At 42.9% G+C, this 11,929-nt stretch overlaps 1 protein-coding gene across 1 annotated transcript; it reads right to left on the reverse strand.

Moving 5' to 3' along the window:
• Nucleotides 1–7,769: 7,769 nt before the first annotated feature.
• Nucleotides 7,770–8,429, reverse strand: LOC148022133 (putative germin-like protein 9-2). Its single transcript, XM_087696803.1, has 2 exons — nt 8,272–8,429; nt 7,770–8,223 (listed from the first exon to the last, which is right to left on the reverse strand). The coding sequence occupies exons 1-2, from the start codon at nt 8,427–8,429 to the stop codon at nt 7,770–7,772; spliced, it is 612 nt and encodes a 203-aa protein (XP_087552929.1).
• Nucleotides 8,430–11,929: the final 3,500 nt, after the last annotated feature.

Consider the following 11,929-nt stretch of genomic DNA (forward strand, 5'->3'; position numbering starts at 1 on the left):
CATTAATTTTGATACGCGATCCTAGGACAAAAAAACCACATTTCTAAGATGCTTTTTGTTGAGACTAATTTATTATTAGACTAAGAGATCCTCAATGATGTTCATAAATGGATTACTTATACTCAAAGCCCTCTAGTGCAGTTGTAAAGTAATCCTAGTAGAGCCCCTCTAAGATACTCAAAGTATATAACCTAGAGACCGTAGCTAGGTATATAAGGTATAATGGTTGTACAAGAAGACACCTCAATAATTGACTTATCACCATTAAATCCCAAAGAAGAATCGTGTTCCATCCCCTTCAACTCTATATTCACCTCATGAAGAACTTCATTAATCATAGCATCCTTGTCACCAATCTTTTTGTTGCAATGATGAAGTAACATATTCATCACTTTTCCTTTTAGCATCTAAGCCATTATCCAATCTTTTAGTCAAGTCCAAACATTTAGTCTTCGACTCATGAACCTTATGAACCAATGCTTTTTTTTTTTTACAATAACGAATAATTATCTACCGGGACAAACAAATCCTTGAGCATGATATAGGGCCGAGATATAACATCAATAAATCTCTCAACTACTATGTACAATGCAAGAGCTTATGGTCAACTTGCAACTTGACATACATCTCCATAAAGCTATCCATTTGAGCCTCGTTTGCTGTAATGTAGATAAGATGGAAAACGAAGGTCTTATTGTTCAAGATCGCGAGGCGTATCTTAATCAGCGTGTCCCACGTCCTTGCTCTCAATGCAAGTTGGCAATTAGACGAAAACGCCAATTGTCTATAAAACACGTACGACGATTTGGCGAGTTTCAATCTGAGATCATTGATGAGGCGATTGTGGATTTTCAGCAAATGGTAGTTTGAAGTTAATATTAATCATGCATTGTACTTGCAAGCTAATTGAAAACCATACACAATATGATTGGGTCTTGTTGGTAAATTTTCTATCCAGGGGGGATGTCTCAACCCAAGGGGGAGTGCACCCTTTGCGGCTAATTAGAAGAGTTCGTGGACGTGCGATGGATGGATTGCAGGAGCCAATCCACCACTCGCAAAGCCCATGTATACCGTCAATGCCAGAGGAGACAGACAACCTTCCCGACCTACCTACAATCTTGGAGCCTGAGATGGAGGCAATGATCGATGCATTGATTCCCATGGATGTCGAGACATCTCATCCGCTTAGAGAGGAAGCATCCATACCATTATATGATGGGTGCCAAGTATCTCGGTTGAAGACATTGCTTGCACTCTTAAGTGTGCATGCAAAATACGGGTGGAGTGATACGAGTGTGATCGAGTTATTCAGGTACCTTGCACATAGGCTTCATTGATTTTTTTTTTGACAGTATTATTACAAACATTTGTGCTTTTTAAAGGTGTTTTATGTTTTTTTTCAGGTTATTGAAATATCATATATTATCACTTGCAAATACCATACCTAAGTCTCGTGATGATGCAGGACATGTTTTACGGAAGCTTGGCATGGACTACAATAATATCCATGCATGTATCAACGATTGCATACTGTTTCAAGATGAATATGAGACTATGGAGACATGTCCAAAGTGTGGTGCTCACAAGTATTGAAAGGAATTGCAAGGGCAAACCATCTCTCAAAAGTTCTCAAACACTTTCTACTCATCCCCCGCATAAACCACATGTTTTGAACGTCCGGCATGGCAAGCTTGACAACGTGGCATGTGCAGAATAGGTCCACGGATGGAGTTCAACGAATATCAGCGGATTCGCGCGCATGGAGCCACATTGACTCTACCTTCCTAGGCTTTGTGCGAGAGCCAAGGAATCTTTGGCTCGGTCTCACAATGGATGGTGTGAACCCATTCGGTCTGCGCTCAACTTCTTACAGTGTGTGGCCTATAGTGCTTATCAAATACAACATCTCTCCATTGCTTTCTACAAAGAAAGGATATCTTATCCTTAGCTTGCTCGTCCCATGTCGCTACAAAGTAAAAAATATGGACGTGTATCTTCGTCCATTAGTCGATGAGCTTAAGATTTTGTGGGAGGAGGGGGTCACTGTGCAAGATATGAGCAGACGCGATGGTCGGCGGTCAGCCAACATTCGAGCCATTCTCATGTGGATGATGTATGACTTTCCGGGATTGGGAGAGTGCTTAGGTGAGCAGACCTCTGTTCTCGCTGGTAATATCTATATTTTATCTCATTCAATCAGGTATTCACTAGGTCATGGCTCGCCTTACAGGTCTGGTTACCTCAGGTTATCGTCTCCCATGCATATTTTCAAGAATGTGGGCAGCTTGCTATGGGACCACATCACAAGAAAAAGAGACACTATAGGGGCACGAATGGATTTGAAGGAGGTAGGTAGGTTTGAGCAAGATAGCCGGCGACGAGCAACGGATCCGAACACGGTTGTGGATGAGATGGAGTATTTTGGGAACTTGCAAAGTATTATTACGGTGGACTACCGTAGCTTCTCCATGATACTATTCGATGTGCAGTGGTTCAAAGTGGTACTTGGAGAAGCTAGAGCAACAGTTCGACGAGGTCCATCTCGATTTCTCGAAATAGATTCCAAAAAAAAATGGATGGATTTGCACGACACCTTTGTGTTGCCGACCCATTGTGAACAGGTGTATAGAGTCATTTGCTTGCTAATTGTAATATGACATGGTTTATGTCACAATGGTTTGAACTCGCTTTGTACGTGTTTGCGAACAGGTAATCTTCTATCCAAACCCCTGACAACCTTGATGGTGGTATGTTATACCTTCAACTTCCCGAAGTGCAAGAGTATATGATCAAAGCGATGTTCGGGCATAGATGAAGATAATATGCAAATAGAGGCGTCGATATTACAAGGGGTGGAGGCCGCCGCAAGCTTGGAGCCCGCATTGGCTAACAATGATGGAAATACAAGAGTTCAAGAATTTTTGAGAACGAGGAAGACTCATTCTTTTGTGGTGACATGTCTATTGACCTTCCAGTGTATGTAGAGTTGTGTCAGGAGATTAACATGGGACCATAGGATACTTCATTCTTGGAGCATCCACTTACTCAATTCGTTGTTTAGATCTCTTATAAAGGTACATAAGATATGCATTTTAAGAGGGATTTTTAAAAAATGATTTATATTACTGTGCTTTGTATAATTTACATTGATTATTCTAACACTATTTTTTATTTGTGCAAGTGACATTTTCAGGATGAGTCGAGGGATGAGCGATGAGGAGTTTCTGGACATCTTCGCACGCATGTCTCCAAACCAACTCGCGAGATTCAGAGAGATGGCAGACCAGGAGCTGTCTCATTCTTCATCAGGGCACTCTGCTAGATCTGCTTCAGCAGGATCAGATGCTTTAACTTCGAGCAAACGATCTCGACGCTCACGACTTGGGCCAAAGGGAGGGACTGCATCGGGATCAGGGGGATGCTACTGTGAAGACACAGATGTGGTGTGTCCGTCTCGTCGTTCAGCTGGAGCTGCATCACCTCCAGGATTTGTCACACCTGTGGGGACGTCTACTCCAGTTACTCCGGCTTTTGAGCAGCCGCCGTCAGCAGGTGGCACCCCTTTTGGTGGCACCCCTTTGGGTGCCACTCTGAGAGAGGTTACCCCCGTCGGTACACCGGATGTAGATGGGTCTCCTGGATATGCCCAGGAGCGTGGACAGAGATGGGAGAGGACCAATCTTAGGCAGACTCCTAGGGGTTATGGATATATGGTTGATAGTAGTCCAAGAGCCATCATCATGAATGATGAGGGGAGGAGGGTGATGGCTCGCATGAGAGAGTTGTGCCAACAAGTTTTTCGGCACAACGTCCTGGATCATTAGAAGAACATACCGGAGGGGAGCAAGGACTACATAGTAGCATCCTTGCACAAGGAGTTTCCGGTGCCAGCCGCAGTAGATAGATTCTCTACGGGCTGGATGATGGATTGCATGCGTGCATACATGTCACATAGATGATCCAACACACACAAGGCAACCAAGAGTGGGGCTGCAAAGCCCAAGTGGTTAGATGCAGACGACTGGCGCCAACTGAGGGAGGAGGTTACAGATTTGCCAGGACATTGGAGTCAGTAGCGCGAGGCGGTGAGGGCACAACTCGAGGCCGGAGTGGTCCATCATCTTGGAAGTGGCGGCCATAGGACATATTTGGAGGACTTTGTAAGTTTCTCTTTTGTTTTGCTTGTTTGTTTTTTTGAAATATTCTTTGTACTGACAATCATGTTTCTAACAGTTAGCATTTTGTTTTCTTTGCAGCACTCCATTACAAATCGCATCCACAAGGCCTTGAGACTCAATATGCAGAGAGACACGGTCTCAATGCATTGATCGACCGATTGTATAGACGCGGGGGCCTTGTAAGTCACTCATCTTTCTTGTCCGTAGTTACCATGAGATATTTGAATGCATTATTGTATGGTGGATTGATGTGTTGTTTCTTTTTCTACAGAATCCGTTCGATGCTCCTTTGCGGCGGGACGAGCTTTCAGGGGACGAGGATTGTAGCTCGCCCTTGGATCCTTGGAGCTCACACACCTTTATTTTTTAGTTGCCTGATCTATGTAGACATTTTCTATGTATTAGTGATATCCTGTCATGATTGTACCAATCGCTTTTTATGCGATCATGTATTTGTTTAATGTATCAATTTTATGATTTCAGTATACATTCTTTTTGTTTGCAAGCGCTTTGTATACAGTAGTGCAGAAACTATTTTGTATGGCTCTCATACAGCACACAGTGCTATATGTGGCAGGGTAGCTTGCTGCCTTGCCACAATTTTTTTTTTTCCTGTTACCGTCACTATTTGCGTCACAAATTTACTGCTCGCGTCGCTATTGGCATTGCTATGTGCGTCGCAAATTTACTGGTTGTGTCGCTATTGGCATCACTATATGCGTCGCAATATTTGCGACGCATATAGCGATGCCAATAGCGACATTTCTATGGCATCGTCAATAACGACGCTTTTTGCGACGACGGGAAAATTTTTGTTTTTTGTATTTTCGTCACTTTAAACGTTGGTATAAGGTCTATATCTTGTAGTGTCCCGCCTTTGCCCCACAACTAGCACACATCTTTATTTATAGCACTACTGCTATGGCACTTAGTAGCACCCTCGACTTCTACCCACAGCAGGATCTCTTCTGCTCATGATGCGCACTAATTGCCATAAGATTTTGGGCAAGTTGTGATGAAGATGAAGATCATGTTTGTGGGCATTTGCCATTATTAGCTTACAATAGCAACAATATCTGTGTTATGGAGAACATGAAAGCATGTAGTAGTGCTAAGAACTCAACATCTGGTAGTTTCGAAAGCAAGGTCAAAGGAAGGAGTCCTCAAATTAGTCCATTGTGCCCGAAAGTTCTCTCTGGTGCTCCTGTTGACCCTTCCTGTCTTCAACAACTCATAACAATCTCTTCATGACGGCAACCTCTGGAGCAACAAATAACTAGAAGAGCTACTTGGTTGGCGCACCTCAACTCTCAGGAATGCTTCGTGTGTCATTCCCTTCACATCTTGCCTCTGTCTCACTTTGATAATAGATAGTTACCTTTTCCCTTATACTTAGTCTTTCTAAGTCAAGTTTTCAATAAGTCAATGCTCCCACAGCCAACCCCAAAAGATAATGGAGATGTGTCGTGTCATGTATCTATTTCTATGACTCTATCCATAGTCATTTCTCGTCTTGTCCATTACATTGGGATAGCGACCTGATGTTTGCACGAGCGAGATGTACATGTTCCATGCCTTGATGATATTCGGCATGATGTCAGCCCTTAGTCGAGTCAAGTCCGATCGAGTTGAGTCCCTTAGATGTAAGTCATTCCCCCCAGATGAAGCATTGGAAGAGATAGCTCCAAGTTGTCCAGTAAAGTCTAAAAACGATGTTCATCTTTTTTTTCCCTAAGGGAGAAGGTGTGGTGTGTGTGACTAGTAGGTGTTCGTGTCCACCTAGTGTGGGAGGACACTCAAGGGTTTTTGGCATATAACCATCATCCGTGAATATAAGGAGGTATACTCTCATGCTAGAGGCATACGCAATTTGGTCCCATTCTATGAGCACACTATAATATAAAGGGGTTATTTACGGATTGAATAGAAAAGGGTTATGCTTTATTCAAGAAAAATTCATATATAAGGATATTTATAAGTAGGCTTTGAACGCAAATGATATAGAGGATATACATATAGTAGAGATTCAAGAATTGCTCAAGAATTAAGATTTTTGGGTAGGCCTTTGGGTTGCCTGAACCATTGGCATCTTTAGTAGTTGGTTTGATTTAGAATCTTATTGAAACTTCACCACAAAGAGAGAGAGAGAGAGAGAGAGAGAGAGTATGTGTGTGTGTGTGTGTGTGTGTGTGTGTGATCTCTTTGAAAATTGAGAGGTTGGGGACTTTGTGATATTACCTTTGAGTCATGAGGCATGGCAAATGGGTCATGTTTTGGTTTCCTATCCTTGAATGCTTGAGATTTTTTACTAAGGTAGTTACCTTTGTGTTTTCATTGTTTTTTTGGTGTGCAAAAACTATCATCAACTGAGAGAGGAAAAGAAAGGGTAGCATCTTGTCTATAACATTGAGCTTTGAGCTAAGAGATTAAGAGGTAGAGGGAAGGGACATCTCGTGTGTTACTTGCATCTAGCCTTAAGACTTGTGATTGAGAGGGTTGTAAAGGGAAACATTTGAGTTTAGAGTTGAGAAGATTGATGAGTATAAAGTTAAGGTGAGATTTGAAATAAGGAATAAAAAGCTATGGATAATAAATCATGATGGCCATGAATCTTCTGGGTACTTACAAGTCAAGATTTCATGTTAAAAATTAGTGTTATATTGGTTCACTTAATGCTAGACTTCTTGGAGGCATCATCTGTAAGGATTTTTCTTAGTGCTTCCTCTTGGAGACTTGCGTGAAAAGGACATGTTCATTGAACCTTGTGGTCTCACTAATCCTATGTGATGGTCTCCCTTGGATGTGATGACACATGTGATGCTTCTAGGGTCGAGTGATTTGGGACAAATTGCTTGAAGTGATCACTTTGAAAAGTTATGTGTAAGAGACTTGGCGTCACTTTTACTTAAGACCTTTATAACCATGCAAAAGAACTTTGAGAGACATGAGATGTGTTAGTTGAACTCGACCACTAAGTGAGGGACAAAGAGGCTAAGTGAGTTTGTTGACCATAGACTCTTGTCTTGATCCTAGCTTTGTGAATTCCCTTGAATCTTTGCAGTTTGTTGCAAGATACTCTTGAGTGTTATATCTAAGTCCTAGTCAACTAAGCAAAGCACTAAGTTGCAACACCCTTACCAATGCTCCTTAATATCTTGATTGTGCACGTCAAAGAGGGTCTCCTTGGTACACGTCCTCACATTGCGTTATTAGTATGCATCACAGGATTATGTTATTGGCACGCATCGTTCTGACATTGTGTCGTGTGCAAGTTTTAGGTTTTTATAAATCCCCATAAATGCCCACCAAAGAAGATAGCAATAGCTCCACGTGATCATGGATTGTGATCTAAGATTGTATGTCCGAGGAGGCCACTCCAAGAACACAAGCAAGGTTCGGGAAAAAAAATTTCAGGAAGAGGAAGTAAATCCTTTTCATCGTCGTCTGAGAAGAAAGTATCCCCCATTGAGACGTATCTTATACATAAATTGAGAAGGAAGCACCATGCCTTTTGCCAATTCAGCTGGAAGAGAAAAAAGGTGCGACGAATGGATGTCGACGGTTATTGGAAACGAAAACGAGCTAGCCCTAGATGTACACGGACTGGAATGGGGCCTGCAGCAGGGAGATGGTGGAACCAGAGACCTGGAAAGCCTGGGCGAGGACGGAGGCCGGGATGGAGGAGTTGAAGAGCGTGGAAGGGAGGGAGACCGTCCCAGGGTTGGAGGAGGAGAAAGAGGCGAGGGCGCGAGCGGAGGAGGTGGAGCTGGGGTTGTACTGGAAGTGCACCAGGCCCTTGGGGAACACGAACAGGTCCCCCTTTTGCAGCTGCTTCTGCATGTACAGCTTGTTGGAGGTGTCGACAAAGCCCACCTGGAGGCACCCTTCCAGCACGAAGAGCAGCTCGGTGGCGCGCGGGTGCGTATGGGGCGGGTTCTGGGAGGCTGCCGGGAAGCCCAGCAGGGCCGCCGACACGCCCAGCCCGGACAGCGCCGGGAACTCGCTCACGAACGCCTTCGAGGGTTTCACGAACGGGGAGGCGCTGCTGCTGCTGTAGTTGCTGGTGGTGCCGTTGAACAGAGAAGCCCACCAGATATTGTAGTTGTCCCGGAAGCCCGTGAACGTGAAGAAGCTCCCGTCCACGTCCGACGCGTTCGTCCCCGCTGGCACCACGAAGTCCTGCGTGGCCTCCGGATCGTTCGCCTGCACCCGCGCCACGTGCCCCACCCACAGCAGCATCACGCCCATCACGATTGCGATCACCGCAGCGGAAGTCCCTCTGATCCCGGCGGCCCCGGCCTCCATGATGACCACCTAATATCTATTAATTATATGCGTACCTGGAGGACACAAGCTGCTTAGCAGCTAATTATGTTGTCGGATGGGTATGGTATAATTTTTACACTGAGTCGAAGATCCTAACGTACCTTACTCCCTGCAGCTTAAGCTTATACGTCGTCCTGCCGTGCCTCCAAACACTGCTCCTAATATAGCTTCGGGTGCTACTAAGGTTTGTATATTAGACGAGGCTGATGACCAATGAATTAGCACTTGAATACCCAGCTACTCCATATAATTTCCAGGGCGTTGTGGCATTTTATACAAGCAGCCAGCTCGTCGTGGGATCAGACGTACATCCTGATCGTCCGCTCCGATCCAATCGCCGGCAGCCTTCGATCGTCCGCTCTGATCCAATCGCCCTTCCACAAACGCCAAAATTCTAGCCGCCGGCAGCCTCGTCTGCTCAACCTAGCGCCTCCTGCAGGCAGCCATGCTTCGGTGAACTTTGTACCACTGTGACACGGACTGTACCTCTTTCTCGTGCATCGTGCAAAAATAAAATAAAACACATCTTCCTCATTACGCTAAAAATTTACAATTTCTATGATACAACGTTACAATCAATATTGTCGTTATCCAATGCAGACTAGTTAACAAAGTGTATAGTATTAATCGGTGTTCACGAAAAACATTTTTGGTAGCAGATACAAAAACCTCTAACTTAAATTTTGCAGAGATTTTTGAATCAAATTACATGTATTTGCCATTTTTGTAACTGAAATTGTTTAAAAGTTTTAGGTTTAAACATTTTTTTAATTTTGAAAGTTTATTTTTACATTTTGCAATTCACTTTATTTCAAACCTCAATTTTTCGTGAACACTGGTATTAATAGAAAAAGTGAAGGTCGGTTTATACATGGACGCATCAGACCATGTAATCCTATTGCTGTTTTAATACACATATGTTATGATCATACGAAAAACAAGGCATAGCTTCCTACATCACCAAGAAAGGTTCAAGAAAGAGAAACCCTACTGGTTGACTTTTCCAAAGACTTGATGACTCATCTTCGAGGCTAGGCATACTCTCATGATTCGTCATTGAGTCGTGCTAAAGTCTAGACTTGGACTATGATTACACTCCTAAGTCCTTTTCATGTCGACAACATATGGCACTCCCAAGTGATCCTTTTGTTGGCAACTTTCCCCATGGCTTTTGACACAATAATTGGTAGCATTAGTATTCATCTAGAGCATAAGTTGAGCTTGTTTCCTTGAAAAATGTAAAGGGCCAGTTTTCACCCAAATGTTCCTAATTACAAGCCAATTCTAAATGAGGTGGAATACCTTAGCCTTCCCCTCAAAAGAAGTTCATTCCATGCAAGTTTGGGGCAAGCAAGGTAAGAAGCAAGAATATATGTATCTCTTCCATCATATTTGAAGGCTTCAGGTTTGGCCAAGCCTAAAAAATGAAGGGCAATCTTAGTCATCAGATGTTATAGGCCTTTTTTTTCTTCTATGAGCTCAATTTAGGGTTGGACATGAGATTAGTTAAGCCTTCAAATTAGGAGCCATCTAGATCATTAGTCCTAATTCCCTTTCTTGTCTTTTATGTGCTCAATAATGGGGATTGGTCAACCTAAGTTTTTCAATGAGATGTTATCGCTAGATTCCAATGTGCTGCATTTTTATCCTAGAGATCACTCTAGTTATTAATGCCATGAGGGGTTTACTATATGTAAATCCTTACTATCACGTGTGTTGAAGGCTTATTCTAAAAATCCCTCACATGTGGACCTTTTGCATGAGTAAAGCATACCTTTTTTCTATTCAACCTATGTATGACCTTATTAAATGATGTGGTTCTATGTGTAAAAATGGTCCAAAAGAGGGGTCAAAAAAATCCATTGTGTTGTCAAACCCATGTAATACCACTTACATATTTGAGATTGAACCCCCTAGACTTAATCCCATGCTTATTGAACTATGTGCATACATGATTTAAGATGGGATGGGATGATATAGAGGGAGGAGAACTTGCACTTACTAGAAGTGTCTCAAACTATGCCAATTTTATATACACTTCAACAAAATCAAAGCAAAGATTGACACAATTGATGTTGTCATGACGCTATGCACTCACCATTGCAAATTTGAGGGCGGAGTTTTTCGCCAAGAATTTGAAAACATTAGTCAGCATCATTAGGAGTCTATTTTCCATTGTGTGTGTTTTCATTTGCATGATGCACGATCACTTGTAGTTAAGCTAGGCACAATTTCTTCAATGCATCCATAATTTCTTTTGTGGGAGCATTGTTTGATTGCTTGCATCGCATGGATCCAAACATCTATACAATGGATTCTTGTGCACATAGAGATCTATTTTATGAGGCTGATCATGTAGAAGAGGAAAAAAAATTGTGAAGAGTCAAGATGGCTACAATGTGCCCGAATCTAGCATGTCTACAGAGATTACAACATGAATTATGGTAAGATTGAAAGCCCCGCTTGTATTTTGCTTGAAGAGCTTGCACGTATCTGAAGAAGGGCTACTATCTTGGGAGTAAAACTAGAAGCTGGCCAACATGTTTATGGAGCTTGCAATGTCAAAATTTCTAAAAGAGTGGTAATTAATCAGGAACATAAGCATGATAAAAGAGGTGACTGATTTAGTGTCACTGTATGGGACTGAAATATGCTAATCCCAGGTTTAGAGAAGATGCAAAGAAGTTACAGGATCAGAGAATATAATAGGAGAAGTGCAATAATTTTGGTATGGTGATGTTAGAGGAAGCAAGTTGATCAGCAGGTTGTCATCATGCTCGTGTAAAGAATGACGCAAGAGACACCTAAGGTGGTGAAAAAGCCTCATACAAAAGCTTTAAATGATGAGAAAAACAGGATGCTTTAATCGATGGCTTTTTTGAAGTTTTTTCAAGGAGGAGGTTCATTATAAAAGCGATGATAGAGGGAGGAAGACGTGGGGTGGAATAATGAAGACCTGCAGCAAAGGAGATGGCGGAAGTCGATAACTGCAACAAGGTGACGAAGAGAGGATGAGACAAAGGAGAGCCGAGAGTTGTGAGGGAGGAAGAGGTGACACAAAGGAGGGAGTCAACAACATTGAACGGAAGGACGAAGCCGAAGGGCGATGAGATAACAATTGGATGTCTATAGTGTTGTTGTGGATGAGGAGCGCTTGATCTACGACTTTTTCCACCGTTGCTACTTCATCTTGATTGGAGGACGTCGTGGTGGTACGAGTGAGGCCATTGGCGCACCACCATCTCTGATAGCGCCGTCCACACGTCCACACTCACCACACCAGTCGAGCAAGTCTCGATCTCAATTAACTTGAGAATTGGCGGCTTTTCTCACTGTCGGCCTACACTCGATTACTTCGGGTGGAGAACATCACCAAATGACCAAGGTAACCACACTACCCCTTTGTTTATGATCTTCTCTAA

The sequence above is a fragment of the Lygodium microphyllum genome, chromosome 17, assembly GCF_053477565.2.
Source record: "Lygodium microphyllum isolate KBCC chromosome 17, Lygodium_microphyllum_v1.1.10, whole genome shotgun sequence".
NCBI lineage: Eukaryota > Viridiplantae > Streptophyta > Polypodiopsida > Schizaeales > Lygodiaceae > Lygodium > Lygodium microphyllum.

Excerpts from the sequence above, each read along its gene's own strand:
- LOC148022133 (XM_087696803.1), bottom strand. The coding sequence starts at position 8,429 with ATGGGCGTGATGCTGCTGTGGGTGGGGCACGTGGCGCGGGTGCAGGCG. Across the intron at positions 8,224-8,271 it reads CGGGACAACTACAATATCTG|CGCCTCCCCGTTCGTGAAAC; the intron begins GTGGGCTTCTCT and ends CAGCAGCAGCAG.